The sequence below is a fragment of the Mustela erminea genome, chromosome 1 (assembly GCF_009829155.1).
Source record: "Mustela erminea isolate mMusErm1 chromosome 1, mMusErm1.Pri, whole genome shotgun sequence".
In the NCBI taxonomy this organism is placed as follows: Eukaryota; Metazoa; Chordata; class Mammalia; order Carnivora; family Mustelidae; genus Mustela; species Mustela erminea.
The window spans coordinates 98,306,449-98,332,115 of NC_045614.1; the positions used below are offsets into that span (position 1 = coordinate 98,306,449).

Sequence of the window (25,667 nt, forward strand, 5' to 3'; positions counted from 1 at the left end):
TTCCCTAATCAATACTACTCCTATATATAAACCAGTTTTACTCTCCCTTTATCTCTGGAAAATTGAGCCCTTTAACAAAGATATCAAGATACCCTCAGGAGGAATCAAAATAACCTTCCTTGCCCACATTGAGGATTTATAACCACCCTGCCATCTTTGTTTTCTGTCAGTATTTCTGTTTATTTGTTTTTTTTTTTTTTTAAGATTTTATTTATTTATTTGTAAGAGACAGAGGGAGAGAGAGCAAGCGAGCACAGGCAGACAAAGAGGCAGGCAGAGGCAGAGGGAGAAGCAGGCTCCCCGCCGAGCAAGGAGCCCGATGTGGGACTCGATCCCAGGACCCTGGGATCATGACCTGAGCCAAAGGCAGCTGCTTAACCAACTGAGCCACCCAGGCGTCCCATGTGTATTTGTTTTTGTTCTGGTAGTATATAAATCTGATCCTTGGAGTTCATTTTTTCTGGGTTCTTTTTTTTTTTCTTTTCTTGTCACTTACTTTTCACAGTCTTTTCGTTTGTCCATTTTTGTTTGTATACCTAATAAATCTTACCTTTGGGGCCCATTCTGGCTGGGCCTTCTTTTTTTTTTTTTTTTCTGTCTCTCTCTTTCTCTTTCTCTTTTTTTCTTTTTTCTTTCTTTTTGGTGATGACTTATGATTGCTCAGAAGTATTCCAGGGTGCACCTTGCCTGGATGACGGCTGATATATTCAGCTACACATCCCCTCAACTACATCTCACCAAAATGACTAGGAGGAGGAACACCCAACAGAAGAAAAATTCAGAGACTGTGCCCTCTCCATTAGAACTACTGGATATGGACATAAACAGTATGTCAGAATGGGAATTTAGGGTAAGAGTTAACAAGGCAATTGCTAGGTTGGAGAAAACTGTTAGTGACTAACAGTTGCTAAGGGCAGAAGTGAAAGCTACCTGGAGAAGAAGTTAAAAATGATATCAATGAGGAAAAGGAGTCAAAATGGTGGAGAAGTAGCAGGTTAAGACGACATCAGGTAGCAGGAGATCAGCTAGATAGTTATCAAACCACTCTGAACACCTACAAATCCAACAGGAGATCGAAGAGAAGAAGAGCAGCAATTCTAGAAACAGAAAATCGACCACTTTCTGAAAGGTAAGATCAGCGGAGAAGTGAATCCAAAGCGACCGGAAGATAGACCGTGGAAAGAGGGGCCGGCTCCCAGCAAGCGGCAGAGCAACAGAGCACAAAATCAGAACTTTTAAAAGTCTGCTCCACTGAGGGACATCGCTCCAGAGGCTAAGCTGGGGTGAAGCCCATGCAGGGACAGTGCAGCCTCAGGTCCCGCAGGGTCACAGAAGGATTGGGAGTGTCTGAGTGTCTTAAATACCTGAACTCACAGGTATTTAAGCAGGGAAGCCGGCTACAGAGACAAGAGCCGAGGAGTGAACTCTCAAGTGAGGGTTACCTTAAATTGAGATCTGTGGTACTGGCCACTGCTCTGTGAGCAGGGACCCCACAAGATTCAGGGAGAGCCCCCCGCCCCCGGAAGAGCAAAGGGATCTGAGGGGTTTGAAGACTCCAGGCGGGGCTGTGTGCCAAAGACAGAGATGCTTGGTCACAGGCTGGGTTAGCTGGAAGCGCAGCCAGAGGCCAGGGAGATGGGACTGATTGAGCACTTTTCTCTGAGGGCTCACTGAGGACTGGGACCCCGAGCTCTCGGCTCCTCCAGGCCGGAGATTGGGAGGCTGCCATTTTCATTCCCGTCCTCCAGAGCTCTATGGAAAGCGTTCAGGGAACAAAAGCTCCCAAAAGCGAACCCAAGCGGATTACTTAGCCTGGCCTCTGGTAAGGGTGGTGCAATTCCGCCTGGGGCAAAGACATTTGAGAATCACTACAACAGGCCCCTCCCCCCGAAGATCAGCAAGAAATCCAGCCAAGACCAAGTTCACTTACCAAGGAGAACAGCAGAATCCAGAAGAGGAGAAAGCAAAGCATGGAATTCATGGCTTTCTCCCCATGATTTTTTAGCCTTGCAAAGTTAATTAATTTTTCTTATTTTTTTCGTCTGCTAAAAATTTTTTTTAACTTTTACCCTTTCCTCTTTCAAAGTTTTTTAACTAGTTTATCCTAATACCTTTCATAAAAAAAAAAAAAAATTTTTTTTGAACCTTCATTATTATAGTCATATTTTATCCTTCATTTTATCTAACTTTATTTTTTGTATACACATAGGGTTTTTTCTTCCAAAAAATTTTGGGATACAACTTCTTCTAGTAGGTCAAAATATACCCTCAACCTAGCACACGGCTTTGTTGTAGTCTCCAGCCTGAGCAAATTCTCCACATTTTCTTTTTCTTTATTCTCCCAACCAACTTATCTTATCAACATCTTTTTAGAATTTTTTTTTTCAATTTTCATCTTTATAGCCATATTCCATCCCTTCATTGTCTTTACCCTTATATATGTTTTTCATTCTTTAAATTGTGGGAGGAAGATTCTTTTAAGAGACCAAAATACTCCCCAAATTAAATGGGTGACCCTGTTCTATTCACCAGTCTAATATATATATATATATATATACTTTTTTATATTTTTTCTTTTTGAAATTTTTTTTTCCTTAACATCTTTTTACCCCCTTTCTTCCCCCCACAATTTGGGGTCCCTTCTGATTTGGTTAAAGCACATTTTCCTGGGGTCTTTGCCACCCTTTTAGTATTTTATCTGCTCCTTCATATATTCTTACCTGGATAAAATGACAAGGCAGAAAAACTCACCACAAAATAAAGAACAAGAGGCAGTACCGAAGGCTAGGAACCTAATCAATATGGATATTGGTAATATGTCAGATCTAGAGTTCAGAATGACGATTTTCAAGCTGTTAGCTGGGCTCAAAAAAAGCATGGAAGATATTAGAGAAATACTGTCTAGAGAAAGAAAAGCCCTTTCTGGAGAAATAAAAGAACTAAAATCAAACCAAGCAGAAATCAAAAAACCTATTATTGAGGTGCAAACAAAAATGGAGGCTCTTACTGCTAGGATAAATGAGGCAGAAGAGAGAAATAGTGATATAGAAGACCAAATGACAGAGAATAAAGAAGCTGAGCAAAAGAGAGACAAACAACTACTGGACCACAAGGGGAGAATTCGAGAGATAAGTGATACCATAAGACGAAACAACATTAGAATAATTGGGATTCCAGAAGAAGAAGAAAGAGAGGGGGGAGGAGAAGATATATTGGAGAGAATTATTATAGAGAATTTCCATAATACGGCACAGGGAACCAGCATCAAAATCCAGGAGGCACAGAGAACCCCCTTCCAAATCAGTAAGAATAGGTCCACACCCTGTTATCTAATAGTAAAATTTACAAGTCTTAGGGACAAAGAGAAAAACCTGAAAGCAGCCTGGGACAGGAAGTCTGTAACATGCAACAGTAAAAAATATTAGACTGGCAGCAGACTTATCCACAGAGACCTGGCAGGACAGAAAGAACTGGCATGATATATTCAGAGCACTAAACAAGAAAAACACAGAGCCAAGAATACTATATCCAGCTAGGCTATCACTGAACATACAAGGAGAGATAAAAAGCTTCCAGGACAAACAAAAACTAAAAGAATTTGTAAACACCAAACCAGCTCTACAGGAAATATTGAAAGGGTCCTCTAAGCAAAGAGAGAGCCTAAAAGTAGTAGACCAGAAAAGAACAGAGACAATAGACAGTAACAGTCATCTTACAGGCAATACAATGGCACTAAATTCATGTCTGTCAATAGTTACCCTGAATGTAAATAGGCTAAATGCCACAGTCAAAAGACACAGAGTATCAGAATGGATTTTTTAAAAAAAAGTATCAATATGCTGTCTACAAGAAACCCATTTCAGACCCAAAGACACCTCCAGATTTAATGTCCATGCTAATGGACATCAAAAGAAAGCTGGGGTGGCAATCCTTATATCAGATCAATTAGATTTTAAGCCAAAGACTATAATAAGAGATGAGGAAGGACACCATATCATACTCAAAGGGTCTGCCCAACAAGAAGATCTAACAATTGTAAATATCTATGCCCCTAACATGGGAGAAGCCAACTATAAAAACCAAATAACAAAATCAAAGAAACACATTGACAATAATACAATAATAGCAGAGGACTTTAACACTCCCCTCACTGAAATGGACAGATTATCCAAACAAAAGATCAACAAGGAAATAAAGGCCTTAAATGACACACTGGACCAGATGGACATCACAGATATATTTAGAACATTCCATCCCAATGCAACAGAATATACATTCTTCTCTAGTGCACATGGGAACATTCTCCAGAATACATCACATCCTGGGTCATAAATCAGGTCTCAACCAGTATCAAAAGACTGGGATGATTCTTTGCATATTTTCAGACAACGATGCTCTGAAGCTAGAACTCAAGAGGAAAGTTGGAAAGAACCCAAATACATGGAACTAAAGAGCATCCTTCTAAAGAATGAATGGGTCAACCAAGAAATTAAAGAAGAATTGAAAAAAATTCATGGAAACAACTGATAATGAAAACGTAACGGTCCAAAAACCGTGGGACACAGCAAAGGCAGTCCTGAGAGGAAAATATATAGCAGTACAAGCCTTTCTCTAGAAACAAGAAAGGTCTCAAATACACAACCTACCCCTACCCCTAAAGGAGCTGAAGAAAGAACAACAGAGAAAGCCTAAACCCAGCAGAAGAAGAGAAATAATAAGGATCAGAGCAGAAATCAAGGAAATGGAAACAAACAAACAAAAAAACCCAATAGAACAAATTAACGAAACTAGGAGCTGGTTCTTTGAAAGAATTAATAAGATTGATAAAACCCTGGCCAGACTTATCAAAAAGAAAAGAGAAAGGACCCAAATAAATAAAATCATGAAGGTAAGAGGAGAGATCACAACCAGCACCAAAGAAATACAAACAATTATAAGAACATATTATAAGCAACTATACGCCAGCAAATTTCACAATCTGGAAGAAATGGAGAAATTCCTAGAGACATATAAACTATCACAACTGAACCAGGAAGAAATAGAATACCTGAACAGTCTGCAGCCAATTAAGCTGACTGTGTTCTTTGTCTGTGGGGGCCCAGTGTGCCATGGCTGCAAACAGTAGCCTCCTCGGTAGTGCATGCAGCCTGTTGATTGTATGGGTTGCCCTAAGGGACCTTGGAGACAGCCCTTTTGGTGGATGCTGGGGTCTGACCTCATGGCTATCTCCAATTTAGGCTGCAGACAGGTATGCGGGGTGCCTTTGGAAAGCCCCAGGGCACAGTAGCCAGGGTCCACATTGGCCAAGTCATCATGTCCATCCGTACCAAGCTGCAGAACAAGGAGCATGAGATTGATGCCCTACGCAGGGCCAAGTTCAAGTTCCCTGGCCACCAGAAGATCCACATGGAAACAACTGATAATGAAAACGTAATGCGGATGAATTTGAAGACATGGTGGCTGAAAAGCGGCTTATCCCAGATGGCTGTGGGGTCAAATACATCCCTAACCGTGGTCCCTTGGACAAATGGAGGGCTCTGCACTCATGAGAACCTTAGCACTACCCCTTCCCGTCATATTCATGCCCACCAATAAACCCAACTTCCTGTCAAAAAAGAAAAAAAAACAAAAGAAAACCTGAACAGACCCATAACCATTAAGGAGATTGAACCGGTCATCAAAAATCTCCAAACAAACAAGAGGCCAGGGCCAGACAGCTTCCCAGGGGAATTCTACCAAACATTTAAAGAAGAATACATACCTATTCTGCTGAACTGTTCAAAAAATATAAATGGAAGGAAAACTTCCAAACTGATTTTATGAGGCCAGAATTACCTTGATCCCAAAACCAGACAAGGATCCCATCAAAAAAGAGAATTACAGACCAATGTCCTTGATGAACACAGATGTGAAAATTCTCACCAATATACTAGCCAATAGGATCCAACAGTACACTAAAAGGATTATTCACCATGACCAAGTGGGATTTATCCTGGGCTGCAAGTTTGGTTCAATATCCTCAAATCAATCAATGTGATAAAATAAATTAATAAAAGAAAGAACAAGAACTATATGATACTCTCAATAGATGCTGAAAAAGCTTTTGACAAAGTACAGCATCCTTTCTTGATCAAAACTCTTTATAGTGTAGGGATAAAGAGTACATACCTCAATATCATCAAAGCCATCTATGAAAAACCCACTGTGAATATCATTCTCAATGGAGAAAAACTGAGAGCTTTTCTACTAAGGCCAGGAACATGGCAGAGATGTCCATTATCACCACTGCTATTCAACATAGTACTAGAAGTCCTAGCCTCAACAGTCAGACAACAAAAAGAAATTAAAGCATCCGAATTGGCAAAGAAGAAGTCAAACTCTCCCTCTTTGCAGATGATATGACAGTATATGTGGAAAACCCAAAAGACTCCACTCCAAATCTGCCAGAACGTGTACAGGAATTCAGTAAAGTGTCAGAATATAAAATCAATGCACAGAAATCAGTTGCATTTCTATACACCAACAACAAGACAGAAGAAAAAGAAATAAGGAGTCAATCCCATTTACAATTGTACCCAAAACCATACGATACCTAGGAATAAACCTAACCAAAGAGGCAAAGAATCTATACTCAGAAAACTATAAAGTACTCATGAAAGAAATTGAGGAAGACACAAAGAAATGGAAAAATGTTCCATGCTCATGGGTTAGAAGAGCAAATATTGTGAAAATGTCTATGCTACCTAAAGCAATCCACACGTTTAATGCAATCCCTATCAAAATGCCATCCATTTTTTTCAAAGAAATGGAGCAAATAATCCTAAAATTTATGTGGAACCAGAAAAGACCTCAAATAGCCAGAGGAATAATGAAAAAGAAAGCCAAAGTTGGTGGTATCACAATTCCAGACTTCAAGCTCTATTACAAAGCTGTATTCATCAAGTCAGTATGGTACTGGAACAAAAACAGACAAAGAGCTCAATGGAAAATAACAGAGAGCCCAGAAATAGACCCTCAACTCTATGGTCAACTAATCTTCGACAAAGCAGGAAAGAATGTTCAAAGGAAAAAAGACAGTCTCTTCAACAAATGCTGTTGGGAAAATTGGACAGCCACATGCAGAAAAATGAAACTGGCCCATTTCCTTACACCACACATGAACATAAGACTCAAAATGGATGAAAGACCTTAATGTGAGAAAGGAACCCATCAAAATCCTTGAGAACACAGGCAGCAACCTCTTTGACCTCAGCCACAACAACTTCTTCCTAGGAACATTGCTGAAGGCAAGGGAAGCAAGGGCAAAAATGAACTATTGGGACCTCATCAAAATCAAGAGCTTTTGCACAGCAAAGGAAACAGTTAACAAAACCAAAAGACAAATGACAGAATGGGAGAAGATATTTGCAAACAACCTATCAGATAAAGGGCTAGTATCTAAAATCTATAAAGAGCTTAGCAAACTCAACACCCAAAGAACAAATAATCCAATCAAGAAATGGGCAGAGGACATGAACAGACATTTCTGCAAAGAAACATCCAGATGGCCAACAGACACATGAAAAAGTGCTCCACATCACTTGGCATCAGGGAAATACAAATCAAAACCACAATGAGATATCACCTCACAGCAGTCACAATGGCTAAAATTAGTAAGTCAGGCAATGACAGATGCTGGCAAGGATGTGGAGAAAGGGGAACCCTCCTACACTGTTGGTGAGAATGAAAGCAGGTGCAACCACTCTGGAAAACAGTATGGAGGTTTCTCAAAAAGTTGAAAATAGAGCTACCCTATGACGCAGCAATTGCACTACTGGGTATTTACCCTAAAGCTACAAATGTAGTGATCCGAAGGGGCACGTGCACCTGAATGTTTATAGCAGCAATGTCCACTATAGCCAAACTATGGAAAGAACCTAGATGTCCATCGACAGATGAATGGATAAAGATGTGGTAATATGTGCGATGACGTGGATGGGACTAGAGGGTATCATGCTTAGAGAAATAAGTCAATCGGAGAAAGACAACTATCATATGATCTCCCTGATATGAGAAGTGGAGATGCAACATGGGGGGTTAAGGGGGTAGGAGAAGAATGAATGAAACAAGATGGGATTGGGAGGGAGACAAACCATAAGTGACTCTTTTTTTTTTTTTTTTAAAGATTTTATTTATTTATTTGACAGAGATTACAAGTAGGCAGAGAGGCAGGCAGAGAGAGAAGGAAGCAGGCTTCCTGCAGAGCAGAGAGCCCGATGCGGGGCTCGATCCCAGGACCCCAGGACCATGCCCTGAGCCGCAGGCAGAGGCTTAACCCACTGAGCCACCCAGGTGCCCCCCATAAGTGACTCTTAATCTCACAAAACAAGCTGAGGGCTGCTGGGGGGAGGGGGTTTGGGAGAGGGGGGTGGGGTTATGGACATTGAGGAGGGTATGTGCTATGGTGAGTGCTGTGAAGTGTGTAAACCTGGCGATTCACAAACCTGTACCCCTGGGGATAAAAATACATTATATGTTTATAAAAAATTAAAAAATAAAAAACAAAACAGGAATATGAAAAAAAAAAGATGTGGTAAATACATACAATGGAATACTATGCAGCCATCAAAAGAAATGAAACCTTATTATTTGTGAAGACGTGGATGGAACTAGAGGGTATTATGCTGAGCGAAGTAAGTTAATCAGAGAAAGACAACTATCATACACCATCTCCCTGATATGAGGATGTGGAGAGGCAATGTGGAGGATTTGGGGGGTAGGAAAAGAATAAATGAAACAAGATGGGATTGGGAGGGAGACAAACCATAAGAGACTTAATCTCACAAAACAAACTGAAATTTGCCAGGGGAGTGGGTAGGGAGAGGGTGATTAGGTTATGGGAATTAGGCAGGGTATGTGCTACGGTGAGTGCTGTGAAGTGTATAAACCTGGCGATTCACAGACCTGTACCCCTGGGGCTAGTAATACATTATATGTTAATAAAAAAATTCAAAAATTTAAAAAAAAAACAGTATAACAAGCATCAATGTATCCCACACCCAGGAAAAAAAAAACTACTAATTTTTTTTTAAATGCTATCAATGAGATCCAATCTAACCTAAATACTCTAACAGCTAGGGTAACTGAGGCAGAAGATAGAATTAATGTTCTAGAGGACAAACTGATAGAGAAAAAGGATGAGGAGGAGGCCTGGAACAAACAGTTTAGAAGCCATGAAAACAGAATTAGGAAATTAAATGATGCCATGAAACGTTCCAACATCAAAATTACTGGTATCCCTGAGGGGGAGAAGAAGGAAAGAAGACTAGAAGATATAGTTTAACAAATTTTCCATGAAAATTTTTCCAATCTGGGGAATGGAACTACTGTTTGTGTCCTAGGGGTAGAAAGAATACCCCCAAAGATCAACAAATCTAGAAAGACTTGAGGCACTTGACTATAAGACTGACGAATCATAATTTTAGACAAGAGCTTTTGAGAGGAAATCGGGGAAGAGATTCCTTACATAAAGAGGAAGGCCCATCAGAATAACATCAGACCTGTCCACAGAAACCTGGAAAGCCAGAAAAGGCTGGCAAGACATATTCAGGGCACTTAATTAGAAGAACATGCAGCCAAGCATACTTTATTCAGCAAGGCTGACATTCAAAATGGATGGAGAGATAAAGAGTTTCCAAGACCAGCAGGGTTTAAAAGAGTATGTGACCACCAAGCTGGCACTGCAAGAAATAGTAACCGGGGCTCTATAAAAGAAGAAAGAACCCAAGAGTGTCATAGAACAGAAATTTGCAGAGATAATCTACAGAAACAAGGACTTCACAGGCAACGTGATGACAATAAAAACATATCTTTCAATCATCACTCTCAACGTGAACAGCCTAAATACTCCCATAAAACAGCACAGTGTTGCAGACTGGATAAAACAGGACCCGTCCATATTTGCCTGTAAGAGACCCATCTGGAACCTAAGGATACATCCAGACTGAAAGTGAAGGGATGGAGAAGCATCTTTCATACCAAAGGGCCTCAAAAGAAAGCTGGGGTAGTGATTCTCATATCAGATAAATTAGATTTTAAACTAAAAACTATAGTCAGAAATAAAGAAGGACACTACATCATTCTTAAAGAGTCTATCCACCAAGACGATCTAACAATTGTAAATATTTATGTCCCCAATACAGGAGCAGCCTACTACATAAGACAACTGTTAATCAAAATAGTCATATTGATATGAATACATTAATACTAGGGGATCTTACCACATCACTCTCACTAACAGATCATCAAAGCAGAAAATCAATAAAGGAACAAAAGCACTGAATGACACATTGGACCAGATGGACTTCATAGATATATACAGAACATTCCACCCTAAAACAACAGAATACTCATTCTTCTCACGTGCACATGGAACTTTCTCCAGAACAGACCACATGCTAGATCACAAATCAGGGCTCAACCGATATCAAAAGACTGAGATTATTCCCTGTATATTCTCAGACCATAATGCTTTGAAATTGGAATTTAACCATAAGAAGGCTTAAAAGGAATTCAAACTCCAAGGTAAAGACCACCCTGCTTAAGATGCTTTTGATCACCCAGGAAATCAAAGAACTTAATTCCTGGAAACCAATGAGAATGAAGACACTTCAGTCCAAAACCTATGGGATATGGCAAAGGCGGTCCTAAGGGGGAAATACATAGCCATCCAAGCCTTCCTCAAAAAAACTAAAAAATCCAGAACACAGAAGCTATCTCTACACCTTCAAGAACTGGAGAACCAACAACAAATTAAGCCCACACCACAAACAAGAAGGGAACTAATCAAGATTAGAGAAGAGATCAATGAGATAGAAACTAGAGATACAGTAGAACATATCAACAAAACTAGAAGCTGGTTTTTTGAAAGATCATTAAGATCGATAAACCATTGGCCAAACTAATCCAAAAGAAAAGAGTGAGGATCCAAATTAATAAAATTATGAGTGAAAAGGGAGAGATCACAACTAACACCAAGGAATTGGAAACAATCATCAGAAATTCTCATCAATGGTTATACACCAGTAAGTTAAGCAACCTACAAGAAATGGGTGCATTCCTGGAAAACGATAAACTTCCAAAACTGAATCAGGAAGAAACTGACAACTGGAATAGACCAATATCTAGTAAATAGAGTGAAGCAGTGATCAAAAACCTGCCAAAACACAAGAGCCCAGGACCTGATGGATTCCCTGGAGAATTATAACAAGCATTCAAAGAAGAAATAATGCCTATTCTCTTGAAGGTGTTTCAAAAAATAGATACAGAAGGAAAACTTCCAGACTCTTTTTATGAAGTCAGCATTACCGTGATCCCAGAACCAGGCAAAGTCCCCACCAAAAAGGAGAATTTCAATACCCCTGATATTGAAATATCCAATATCCCAAATAACCAATATCCCTGATAAATATGGATGCCAAGATTCTCGACAAGATCCTAGGAAATAGAATTCAACAGTACATTAAAAAGATTGTCCACCATGACCAGGTGGGATTCAATCTTGGGCTACAAGGATGGTTCAACATTCTCAAACCAATCAGTGTGATAGAACAAATCAATAAGAAAAGAGAGAAGAACCACATTGGTCCTCTCAATTGATGCAGAAAAAGTATTTGACAAAATCCAGCATCCATTCCTGATTAAAACGCTTCAAAGTATAGGGATAGAGGGAACATTCCTGAACTTCATAAAATCTATCTATGAAAGACCCACAGCAAATACCATCCTCAATGGGAAAAAGCTCACAGCCTTCCCGTTGAGATCAGGAACACAACAAGGAGTGTTGAACACTCTTGTTCAACATAGTATTAGAAGCCCTAGCAACAGCAATCAGACAACAAAGAGAAATAAAAGGTATTCAAATTGGTAAAGAAGTAGTCAAACTCTCTCTTTGCAGATGACATGATTCTTTATATGGAAAACCCAAAAGACTCCACCTCCAAATTACTAGAACTCATATAACAATTCAGAATGTGGCAGGATACAAAGTCAATGTGCAGAAATCAGTGGCTTCCTTATACACTAGCAATGAAAATACAGAAAGGGAAATTAGAGAATTGACTTCATTTACTATAGCACCAAGAACCATAAGATACCTGGGAATAAACCTAACCAAAGAGGTAAAGGATCTGTACTCGAGGAACTACAGAACACTCATCAAAGAAACTGAAGAAGACACAAAAAGATAGAAGACCATTCCATGCTCTTGGATCAGAAGAATAAACATTGTTAAAATGTCTATACCGCCTAGAGCAATCTATACTTTTAGTGCCATTCCGATCAAAATTCCACTGGTAATTTTCAAAGAGCTGGAGCAAATAATCCAAAAATTTGTATGGAATCAGAAGAGACCCCGAATCGCTAAGGAAATGCTGAAAAACAAAAATAAAACTGGGGGCGTCATGTTACCTGATTTCAAGTTTTACTACAAAGCTGTGATCACCAAGACAGCATGGTACTGGCATAAAAATAGACACATAGACCAGTGGAACAGAGTAGAGAGCCCAGATATGGACCCTCAACTCTATGGTCAAATAATCCTTGACAAAACAGGAAAAAATATACAGTGGGGAAAAAAGACAATCTCTTCAATAAATGATGCTGGGAAAACTGGACAGCTATTTGTAGAAGAATGAAACTAGACCATTCTCTTACACCGTACACAAAGATAAACTCAAAACAGATAAAAGACCTCAACATGAGACAGGAATCATCAGAATCCTAGAGGAGAATATAGGCAGTAACCTCTTTGATATCAGCCACAGCAACTTCTTTCAAGATATGTCTCCAAAGGCAAAGGAAACAAAAGCAAAAATGAACTTTTGGGACTTCATCAAAATCAAAAGCTTCTGTAAAGCCAAGGAAACAGTCAACAAAACAAAGAGGCAAGATATTTGCAAATGACAGCACAGACAAAAGGTTGATATCCAGGATCTATAAAGAACTCCTCAAACTCAACACACACAAAACAGACAATCATATCAAAAAATGGGCAGAAGATATGAACAGACACTTCTCCAATGAAGACATACAAATGGCTATCAGACACATGAAAAAATGTTCATCATCACTAGCCATCAGGGAGATTCAAATTAAAGCCACATTGAGATACCACCTTACACCAGTTAGAATGGCCAAAATTAGCAAGACAGGAAACAACATGTGTTGGAGGGGATGTGGAGAAAGGGGAACCCTCTTACACTGTTGGTGGGAATGCAAGTTGGTGCAGCCACGTTGGAGAACAGTGTGGAGATTCCTCAAGAAAATAAAAATAGAGCTTCCCTATGACCCTGCAATTGCCCTACTGGGTATTCACCCCAAAGATATAGATGTCGTGAAAAGAAGGGCCATCTGTACCCCAGTGTTTACAGCAGCAATGGCCACGGTCGCCAAACCGTGGAAAGAACCAAGATGCCCTTCAACAGACAAATGGATAAGGAAGATGTGGTCCATATACACTATGGAGTATTATGCCTCCATCAGAAATGATGAATACCCAACTTTTGTAGCAACATGGACGGGACTGGAAGAGATTATGCTGAGTGAAATAAGTCAAGCAGAGAGAGTCAATTATCACATGGTTTCACTTATTTGTGGAGCATAACAAATAGCATGGAGGACAAGGGGAGTTAGAGAGGAGAAGGGAGTTGAGGGAAATCAAAAGGGGAGGTGAACCATGAGAGACTATGGACTCTGAAAAACAATCTGAGGGGGCTGAAGGGGCGGGGGTGGGAGGTTGGGGGAACCAGGTGGTGGGTACTGGAGAGAGCACGTATTGCATGGAGCACTGGGTGTGGTGCAAAAACAATGAATACTGTTACGCTGAACACAAATTTTAAAAATTAAAAAAAAAAAAGATTGTCCACCATGACCAGGTGGGATTCATCCATGGGATATAAGGGTGGTTCAACATTCACAAATCAATCAATGTGATAGAATAAATCAATAAGAGAAGAGAGAAGAATCACATGGTCCTCTCAATTGACAAGATAAAGCATCTGTTCTGATTAAAATGCTTCAAAGTATAGGGATAGAGAAAACATTCCTCACCTTCATTAAATCTACGAAAAACCCACAGCAAATATATTCTCAATGGGGAAAAGCAGACAGTCTTCCTTTGAGATCAGTAACACGACAAGGATGTCCACTCTTGCCACTGTTGTTCAACATAGTACTAGAGGTCCTAGCAACAGCAATCACACAACAAAAATAAAAGGTATTCAAATAAGCAAGAAGAAGTCAAACTCTCTCTCTTCGCAGATGACATGATACTTTATATGAAAAACCTAAATGACTCCACCCCCAAACTACTAGACCTCATACAACAATTCAGTAATGTGGCAGGATACAAAATCAATGTCCAGCAATCAGTTGCTATCTTATACACTAACAATGAAAATATAGAAAGGGGAATTAGAGAATTGATTCCATTTACTATAGCACCAAGAACCATAACATACCTGGGAATAAACTTAACCAAAGAGGTAAAGGATCTGTACTCAAGTAACTACAGAACACTCATGAAAGAAATTGAAAAAGACATAAAAAGATAGAAGAGCATTCCATGCTCATAGATTGGAAGTATAGACATATTAACAATATGTCTATACTAACATTGTTAATATGTCTATACTGCCTAGGGCAATCTATACTTTCAAAGCCATCTCAATCAAAATTCCACTGCCATTTTTTAAAGAGCTGGAACAAACAATCCTAAAATTTATATGGTACCAGAAGATACCCCGAGTTGCTAAGGAAATGTTGAAAAAGAAAAACAAAACTGGGGGCATCACATTGCCTGATTTCAAGCTTTACTGCAAAACTGTGATCACCAAGACAGCATGGTACTGGCATAAAAATAAACACATAGACCAGTGGAACAGAGTAGAGAGCCCAGATATGGACCCTCAACTCTATGGTCAAATAATCTTCCACAAAGCAGGAAAAAATACACAGTGGAAAAAAGACAGTCTCTTCAATAAATGGTGCTGGGAAAATTGGACAGCTATGTATAGAAGAATGAAACTCAACCATTCTCTTACACCATACACAAAGATAAATCGAAATGGATAAAAGACCTCAATGTGAGGCAGGAATTTATCAAAATCCTAGAGCAGAACATAGGCAGTAACCTCTTTGACATTGGCCACAGCAACTTCTTTCAAGACATGTCTTCAAAGGCAAAGAAAACAAAAGCGAAAATGAACCTGTGGGACTTCATCAAAATCAAAAGCTTCTGCACAGCAAAGGAAACAGTCAACAAAACAAAGAGGCAACCCACAGAATGGGAGAAGATAATCACAAATAACACTACAGACAAACGGCTGATACACAAGATCTATAAAAAACTCCTCAAACTCAGCACACACAAAACAGATAACCATGTCAAAAAATGGACAGAAGACATGAACAGACACTTCTCCAAAGAAGACATACAAAGGGTAACACACACATGAAAAAATGTTCATCATTAGCAATCAGGGAGATTCAAATCAAAACCACATTGAGATACCACCTGACACCAGTTAGAATGGCCAAAATTAACAAAACAGTAAACAACAAGTGTTGGAGGGGATGTGGAGAAAGGGGAACCCTCTTACACTGTTGGTGGGAATGCAAGTTGGTGCAGCCACTTTGGAAAACAGTGCGGAGATTCCTTTAGAAATTAAAAATAGAACTACCCTATGACCCTGCAATTGCACTACTGGGTATTTACCCCAAAGATTCAGATGTAGTGAAAAGAAGGGCCATATGCACCCTAGTGTTCATAGCAGCAATGTCCACACTAGCCATCAGAGAGATTCAAATCAAAACCACATTGAGATACCACCTTACACCAGTAAGAGTGGCCAAAATTAACAAGACGGTAAACAGCAAGTTTTGGGAGAGGATGTGGAGAAAGGGGAACCCTCTTACACTGTTGGTGGGAATGCAAGTTGGTGCAGCCACTTTGTCTGTCAAATAAATAAATAAAATCTTTTTAAAAAATGAAAAATAGAGCTTCCCTATGACCCTACAATTGCATTACTGGGTATTTACCCCAAAGATACAGATGTAGTAAAAGGAAGGGTCATCTGTACCCCAATGTTCATAGCAGCAATGGCCACAATTGCCAAACTGTGGAAAGAACCAAGATGCCCTTCAATGGACAAATGGAAAAAGAAGATATGGTCCATATATACAATGGAGTATTATGCCTCTATCAGAAAGGATGAATACCCAATTTTTGTATCAACATGCACGAGACTGGAAGAGATTAAGCTGAGTGAAATAAATCAAGCAGAGAGAGTCAAATATCATATGGTTTCACTTACTCGTGGAGTATAAGGAATAACACAGAGGACATTGAGAGATGGAGAGGAGAAGTGAGTTGGGAGAAGCAGGAGTGGGAGACAAACAATGAGAGACTGTGGACGCTAAGAAACAAACTGAGGGTTTTGGAGGGTGGTGGGGTGAGGGGATGGGGGAGCCTGGTGGTGGGTATTAAGGAGGGCACGTATTGCATGGAGCACTGGGCGTGGTGCATAAACAATTAATTTTGTAACACTGAAAAAAAAAAAAAGATTCTCTCTCTTCCCCTCTGCCCTTTCCCAACACCCAAAAATAAATAAGTAAATAAAAACAAGGTGAAAATGAATACTCCACTCCCAAGGCAGGCAGTAAAGATCACAAGGTAGTACCTGGTTTTTCTGTTCAGCAGTAGTCAGCTCCTGTTGCAGCAAGCCCACGACCTGATCACGGCCCAATAAGGCTTCTTCATGCTCTTCAAGCTTCCTCTGCAGCACCTTTAATTTCTGAGAAGGAAATGTCTTAGATACAGTGTGCTACACCAATGAGCACCGTTATCTGTTTACCTTTCAAAAGATTGTGTAGATTTGTGTATTTAAGAGTTCTGAATGTTGAGGATGGCAGATTAAAGAGTGGGACACCAGCATGCCATGCTCCCCATCCAGCAGCAAAAAAAAGAATCTCCAAAAATGACTTCTCCAGTAGAGTGACAATAGCTAAACTGAGACACAAGCAAGCCCCTGAATTAGGGAGTCTTTTTAACTATTCAAGAAAATGATACAACCACTTTTAAAACTATATAGAGTCAATGTCCTACACCTCAGTAACATAAGTGCATGTATATCTCACTCACCAACGAAAGCATTCTATGCAGGCAAGAACCTTCTCTTCTAGCTTTCATGCATAGGACATGCACTCGATAAACATTTGTTGGATAAATAAATCAATAATACATGTACACATTAATATTCCAGTTCAAAAAGTGTATTCTGAAGGATTACTTAGAATATGGAAGAAGTTTTCACTCAAAAACAATTAAATGGATCAACCATGAAAACCACTAGAGCACTTCTGGTTACCACACTACACTACACACACATAAAAATAAATACCTTGGAGTTAGTAGATGATAAAAACAATGAAGCCAATTTCCAAAGTATACTCAATTATTTTTTTAAGAATAATCCATTTAATAAAAGACTTTATGTTTCAAAATCACTACTTTTCATTTAATTTTTTGAAAGTTTAAAACTAGCTTCATTGATTTGAAGCTTTGGATCAGGTGTTTAATGAAGCTACAATTGGCAAACTGAAGAGAAACTGATTTCTGACTACCACATACATTTGCAAATTAAAGCCAGCTTTTGAGTACCAACAACCTGGTTAGAGGCATAAAAGGCAAGGTAAGGACAAGAAAAAATAAATATTAATATGCAACAGATGACAAAATCACCAAAAAGAAGCCAATTAAGGAGCACACTAAGACCAAGTGGAGAGCAGTATGTAAGGGTAGAAAAGTGGCTGTGATCATTTTAAATGTTAACCAAATGACAGTCATTCTACTAAGTTTTAGCAACACACCTGTTGCATCTCTGTTTCCACATCTGCCTGGGTTACTAACTGAAGAAGCTCATCTTCATGAAGACGAACTTGTGTTTCAAAGCGGGCATCTTTCTCTCGGACCACCTGCTGCATGGAACTCAACTAAAGACACACACCAAAGAAACTATACATGTTACACTCCCCGAATATTGCACAAACAAAACTCACACCCTATTCTTCCAAGACGAACACTAAGAACTGATAGGCAATAGATTTTAATCAAATTTTTAATGTCAAGGATGAGAATGCTGGAAGAGAGATAGGTATGCCTAACAGCAACTTCCCAATGTAAGAGAAATCCTATTATCAAACTCAGAAATCAGCCCAAATATAAATTCTGATTAAAAATTATATTTGCATGGTTATTAGAAATGCTTAAATATACAAGAGGTATATTTTTCAAAAGTTCTGCAGAGATTAGAATATTAAAACTACAAAGTGAAATTAGATTTCTGTGAAGTCCTAGGCATGTTAATAGCACACACATTCAGTGAAATTGTCATGCCCTGTAAGGCAAACTTCAAGCTAAAAGATCTTTTATTCAAAATTCTCTACAACTGGAATAAATCCCATTTGATCATGGTGAATGATTTTTCTTAATGTATTGTTGGTTCATTTTGGTAGTATTTTACTGAGAATTTCTGCATCCATATTCATCAAGAATGTTAGCTAGTCTTCAAAGAACTGCTTCTACCAAAGAACTTCATGTATTTCCAAATCCACACCACTTCCCAGACAGCTATTTTCAGCTGTCATTACTTGCTAGTTTCTAGATCATCCTCACTTGTAACTGGCTCTTAACAGAATAAAATGGAAGTAAGTTGACTATGAGCTATTTAGTACCACTGTTTTAGTTTAGTTTTGTTTTGAGGATGTGGATGTCTGTAGATGAATGCCTGCTTATTTACTTCCTTAAGATCTGTAATTGAGCATGCTGACCTGATCTTAACCTGCCCATTTTGTATTGGTCCTTCAACTACTGCTAATTTCTCAATTTGTGACATCTTGAATGGCTCTCCTTCTAAGTAGGAAAAAAAAATCCTCATAATTGTTTTGATTCTCTGAATTCAGACATTACTATGAATTTGGAATCCTGTGTTGTAAATGTACAGGCACTGGTGTCCCTCATTTGCCAAATGCATCTCACATCCTTCCCTATAAATGTACCATATTCGTTTTTCTCTCTGTGATTTTGCTCAGACCATTTCCCACAAATGGAATATGTTCAACCATCTTATTGAGATTATTATCTATCCATCACAGTTTTGCCTAAATCCTAAGTTTTTCATGTACCTTCCTTGGTTGTCACACTCATGGTAACCTCTTTGACCTCTTAAAATACTTTACATTTGTGTTGATGCTTACTATTCACTTACTCTGAATGGCTTACATTATGATGGACCTGTTAATATATTTATATTCTTGGCTTTCCATGTTTTAGGCTGCTCGTAAAAATCACATTTTGTATTTCTCTATCATACATTGTATATAGTTTTTGTACATAAAAAGGATACAATAAAAGCTAATAGATAAAAGTAAGGATTTCAAGATACACTATTTAACTGTATACACAGCAGCAGGCCATCCATGGACAGAAAACATCATTAATACCATAAGTTACCAAAAAATGAAACACACTCAATGGAAAAGACTAACTATCATGCAAAGATACTTCACAGGGAAAAAAGTTTCACAAGTCAAAAACTTTCTCAAAGGAAAAATGCAGAGGTGGGTGATCACAGTGGAAATTTAGAAAAATAGACAGAAGGAGTTGAGAATGCCAGTTCAAACTGTCTGATCCTGGTATCAGAAATAAATATGAGGAATATTACATATTAGTGCCATATAACACTGAATCACGTAACCTATACCACTTTCTCATTATATGCCCACTTAAGTAATCTTCTGATTATAATTTAACCTCCTATTAAGGTTTTACTATAGGGAAAGAATGGACGTAATCATTTGTATTTCTTTTGGTTTATCTACCAGTCTCTTTCAAACAATGTGAATCCATTCCCAAGAGACTGAATTTCTGTGTGCTATTAAAACCAACTTTCAGGCTTGTATAACTAAGAAACAGCCATAAAACAGGCTATGGCAAATTCATCAAGGTAAATGACACTTCTAATTTCTTCTACTATTATACGCTTCTAATTTCTACTGCAACATTCTAGCTACTATACTTTTATATACTGAGGTTTTAAAAAATGACTATCTGAATTGGCTTGTCACCATTAGACTTTCATGATTCTTTATTCTAATGCTCATGAGGTACCTTCCAACCTACCTGAGCCGCTTGCTCTGCCTGTGTCTGACTGAGCTGGGCTTTCAGAGAGCTAATGATTTCCTCCTTCTCTTGGAGCTGTTGTTTCATCATTAAAAATTCTTCCGTCTCTGTTGAACTCTTATCAAACTGGAGACACAGAAGGAAAAAAGTATGTATTTAAACAAAAGAATTAGCACTCCTAATTCTTTGACCTCCCTTTCTCAACCGCCCAAAATACCTACCAATATCCTTCTAATTTGCACTTAATACAAAAAAGAACTGCATGTGCTGGGGTTTTTTAAAAGTAATTATCAGAATTATTTGTCAGAGGAAAACAAAAGCAACAGCAGCTCTTTTTCAACTTATCTGAATCCTCACATAGAAACAGTACAACTAAATAGTAAAACCAAAAACCCGCAGACAATATTTATAATAAAATTCAGAAGGCTGTCCCCCAAACCCCCAAATACAAGCAGGTCGAGTAAACCACCAAAAGGCAGAAGACCTGCATGGCATTAGCATCTATGCAAGAGGAAGCAGGCAGCAACAGAGCAACATTACTGGCCGGGAGAACAGGAAAACCCCGAAATAGCCAACAAGTTCTTACTGGAAAGCAGTTGGCCAATCTTAGAACAGCAGCTTAAACTGGCAGGGCTCCCCCATTCTCCAATACTGGGTAAATGCAAGGGGTCCAAGTAAGTAGGACTAAAAGGCTAGAGCAACTTAGGTCCTCTGAATTCTCAAAACTGCCTCATCAGGGCTCTCTTCTAAGACATGGACCAGAAATAAGAAGAAACTTCCAGAAGTGAAATAAAAATTATGCAGAATAGAGATAACAGAAACAGAAGAAAAAGGTCTGTACACATGCTGTATAATTCATTATCAAGCCTCCAGAAGGCTTGAAATATGACTAATGCAAATGAGGAGTTTAATTATTAATATTATTTAATTTTAGTTAATTAAACTGTAAATTATTTTCCCATTAAATATAACTATATTTCACCTTATTGCATAACGTATAGTACTCTTAAATTGTTATACAAGTAACAAGTGTGCATGATCTTCTTAATATTACAAGAAACACATTGCCTAACTAGTAAGTGTCAGTGGATTCATTCAGTTTGAAAGATTTTTTCCTACACACTCATGTATCATTGTAATGTATTTATTTGGATACTTCATGCAGACAGCATGAGTCACAGTGGATACTTATGCAGATCTTAAGAAAAATGATGTTTCAGCCCTCAGTTCAGTTATTAGAAAGCTTTTACATAATGTCTGGAACAACTTAAGTGTATTAATCTATTTTCTCAACCAGACATTTTCTGAAATCTAAACAGAGAAGTATTATTTCCAATGAGAATTTATTAATCCAAATTGAGATACAATGTAAAAATACACACCAAATTTCAGACAGTGCAAAAAAAAATAAAATAACTCAAAAATAATCATTTTATTAATCTCAAAATATATTTTGAATATATTGGACACATGAAATACATTGTTAAAATTAATTTTACCTGTTTCTGCTATAAAATTTTAAATTCTACCTGTGGCTTACATTATATTACTATTGCACAATGTTGGTATAGGCCAAAGTGAAGGAGAGGAGAAAGAAAACCAGGAAATACAGCTGCCAAATATTTGGACACAATACAAAAAGAACAACAAAAGAAAGAGGTCTGTTAAGTAAAGAAAAGCTTTCCTGAACCAAGGCTACTTCCAGAAGTTTAGAAAAATTAATTGCCCACAAAAGTAAGGAATATAAAAGGGTCAAGGTCAAATTTCATACAAAATTACTATAAAAAAAAAAGCTAAGGTGCAAAATAATATATAGATAATAACCGACCAGAGGCATGTTCAAAAAAACAAATCAAAACTATACTCTATCTCAAAATGTATTTAAAAATTTAAGAAAATTGTACAAGATACAGAAAAATAGCATAATCAGAATAAGAAAAATCAGAAATGAGGTGACTGAAATTAGGAAAAATTTGATATATATATGAAAAAATTTTCAGAAAAAGAAGTTTAAGCAAGAAGGAACACAAAAGTAAATAAACACAAAACAGAAAGACTAAGGTGAAGGACAAATAAAGAAGAAACTTTAAAATGACAAAAGAAATAAAAAGGAATTGAGAGTAATTAAAAAATACTAAAGATAATCAAAGAAGGAACACACAGATAATAGAAGTCCCTAGATAAGAAAACAGACCAAATACCACAAACTATATAATTTTTTTAAATTAATATATAATGTATTATTAGCCCAGGGGTACAGGTCTGTGAATCATCAGGCTTACACATTTCACAGCACTTACCATAGCACATACCCTCCTCAATGTCCATAATCCAGCCACCCTCTCCCTACCCACCTTCCCCAAACCCCCACAACCCTCAGTTTGTTTTGTGAGATTAAGAATCTCTTATGGTTTCTCTCCCTCCTGATCCCATCTTGTTTCATTTTTTTCTTTCCCTAACAAAAAATTCTTCTGAAATAAAAATATGTGAAACCATGTATTAAAGCGCATACTGGATCTTCACAAACCTCAACCAAGAATGGCAAACACTCAATTACTAGACTTAGGTAGGAAGGAAAGGAAGTTGATCAGAGAAGGAAAGGGAAGAAGAAAGTAAACTGATACATACATAGGTAAATATACACTGGCCATCTAGAAAAATGTATTTGTCATAGAATAATCCACTGGGTTTTAGCAATTCACCAACTTAATGACTAAGAGGTGACTTAACACCCCTACCTGTGTGGTTTGCTCTGCCTGTGCCTGGGAAAGTTGGACTTGCAAACAGCTAATTAGTTCCTCCTTCTCCTGGAGTTTATGTTTTATCTTTTCTACTTCTGTCTCTTCTTCCGTAGAACTCTTATCATGCTGAAAATGAAGGAGATAAAGTCATTTATTTAAAAGAACTATAGGGGCGCCTGGGTGGCTCAGTGGGTTAAAGCCTCTGCCTTCGGCTCAGGTCATGATCTCGGGGTCCTGGGATCAAGCCCTGCATCGGGCTTCTCTACTCAGCAGAGACCCTGCTTCCCTTCCTCTCTCTCTGCCTGCCTCTCTGCCTACTTGTGATCTCTGTCAGATGAATAAAAAAAAAAACCTTTAATAAATAAATAAATATGAATAAATAAATAAATAGATGAGCTATAATTATTACATATTCGATCTTTTGCTCTAACTTGCCCCATAATCACTTGATTATAGTTTTATAAATGGGAGCAAGAAATAACACCTGACCTAACAACCAGGAAGGAATGTTAAGAGTCTTCCCATTTTAGTATGGCCAAGTAGCTACTCTTAGATTCATCCTCCCTCAGATAACAGCTATCAACTCTGGACATGACAGAAAAATAGCTACTTGAAAATTCAAGAGGACAACCAAAATCTAGAAGATACTGGAAGGCAGTCAATACTTGGAAGAAATGACATCAAGTTTCCCTTTTTTATGGTTTTTAGTCTGAGAACTAAACCAGTCAGCACCACACAGGACTAAAACTTAATAGAAAACTTAGTCCCACTGCCTTGAAGAACCAGAGGACAGAATTCAGGAAAGCACAGGTGCTGTTAAGTGAGGAGCAAAACATCATAAAAGACTTCCTAAGAGGAAATCCAAAACTTTCAAGTCTACTGTTTTCCCCAAAAGCTCTTCCTCAGACTGAACCAGACTCTCCCTCCCTACTAAATTCACCACACTCAAATCAATCAATTCTGCTTCTTAGAACTACACAAAATAATTTTATACTTTCTCCTACATAACTGAGGATTATTACGGATTATTAAGCATCTGAGGATTGCCCTAATCTCTTCAACTATACTTTTCAGAAAATGTGTAGCTCTATAATGGATATACAAGAGTGTAAAGCTGCTATGACTGAAACATAGAAATCATTTGATTCGGCCATCTTACTTAACAAAGGGAAGAAATGAAGCTCTAAGTGTTAATTTGTTTAAGGTCCCATGCCTTAAAAAAAAAAAGCAGAGTATAAAATAGATAATTTAAGAGGAGGAGGGAAGATGGTAGAAGAGTAGAGGACCCTCATTTCATCTGGTCCCTTAACTTCAGCTAGATAGCTATCAAATCATTCTGAACACCTATGAATTCAATCTGAGATCTAAGAAAAGAATGGCTGCAATTCTATAAGTAGAAAATCTACCACTTTTTGTAAGGTAGGAGAAGAGAAATGAATGGGTACATACCAGAAGATAAACTGATGGGGAGGGAGTCTGAGGAAGCCAACTACCAGAAAGTGATATAGCAGCAGAGTACAAAATCGCAACTTTTAGAAGTGAGGGACATCCTGCAGGTAATATGCTCAGATGGCAAAGTGGGACACAATCCTAGATGGGACAGTATGGCCTCAGGATCCTGGTGTCACAGAATGAACGGACTTTTGTGGGTGCAACAGAGTTCCCAAGCACTGGAGCAGGGAAGCTGACTACAATTAGCAAGCCCCAGAGTGGCCTCTCAGCTTGGTGTTCCCATAAACCAGAACCGTGCCACTGTGGATCAACCACTCTCCCAGCAGGGATGCAGCAAGCAGCAAAACCATAATGAGACCCTGCTTCTTCCCCAGGGAGAAACAGGACAGGTACAGGCATGATGAGGCAACCGCTCCCTGAGCAGGGGCCCAGAAGAGCAGCCAGCCAGGTCTGACCAGCACCCTCTTCCCTGGGAGGATTGGTGCAGGGGTGTACCACAAGAATCTGTAGTTTGGTACACACAATAGGGATTGACTGCTTTTCCATGAGGTTGTGCTGAAGAGTGGGGCCCTGATCTTTAGCTCCGGGGCTGGAGATTAGGGTGCCACCATTTTTTTTTTCACCCTCTAAAGCAGCACAAAGAACCTGAAGGGTTGCTTAGCAACCCTAAGCAGCTTACACTGAAACCAGCCCCGTGACAAGGGGCAGTGCAACTGCCCAAGCAAAGACACCTGAGAATCAGTACAAAAGGTCCTTCCCCCAGTGGACCAGGAGGAACACTAGGTTAAAACCAAGTTTATGGATCACACAAAACTGAAAAACTCCTGCACTAGGGGAAAACAGTATATAGAACTCAAGGGTTTTCTTCTCACAATTCTTTAGTCTTTCAGTTTAAAATTTTCCTTTTCTTTTCTTTTTTCCCTTACAACTAGCTTATTTTATCAACTCTCTTTAAATCTTTTTTTGATTTTCATTTTACATTTACATTTTATGGATTTATTCTTCATTTTTTACCTCCTTTCACTACATTCAATTTTATTTCAGTATATATATGTTTTTCTTTATTTGCAATTTTGGGATAAAGTTTCTTCTAACAAAGAGTTCAAAATATACCCAGGACCAAGTGTATCAGCCTGTTCTGTCTACCTGTTTGATTATAATCTTTTTTCCCTTTTTATTTATTTTTTCTTTTTTGGTTTCTAATCTCTTCTGATATGCTTAGTGTATATTTTGCTGGGGTCATCATTGCTATTTTT

The 25,667-nt window shown here is 38.4% G+C and overlaps 1 protein-coding gene, 1 non-coding gene and 1 pseudogene across 7 annotated transcripts in view; 2 read left to right on the forward strand and 1 right to left on the reverse strand.

The window, feature by feature from the left end:
* Nucleotides 1-25,667, reverse strand: part of GOLGB1 (golgin B1) — a 120,311-nt gene that overhangs the window by 61,961 nt on the left and 32,683 nt on the right. For 4 of the 6 annotated variants that reach the window (XM_032334831.1, XM_032334829.1, XM_032334834.1 and 1 more), the window contains exons 5-8: nucleotides 22,957-23,085; nucleotides 20,219-20,344; nucleotides 17,908-18,030; nucleotides 16,719-16,832 (exon numbers count right to left, since the gene is read on the reverse strand). In XM_032334831.1, coding sequence (XP_032190722.1) covers nucleotides 16,719-16,832; nucleotides 17,908-18,030; nucleotides 20,219-20,344; nucleotides 22,957-23,085 — 492 coding nt within the window. The remainder of the gene's footprint in view (nucleotides 1-16,718; nucleotides 16,833-17,907; nucleotides 18,031-20,218; nucleotides 20,345-22,956; nucleotides 23,086-25,667) is intronic. The other 2 variants (XM_032334833.1, XM_032334832.1) reach the window with 2 other exon arrangements.
* Nucleotides 5,057-5,190, forward strand: LOC116581738. Its single transcript, XR_004282206.1, has one exon. It is a non-coding gene; the product is annotated as a small nucleolar RNA SNORA70 (small nucleolar RNA).
* LOC116585496 lies at nucleotides 5,155-5,616 on the forward strand (annotated as a pseudogene).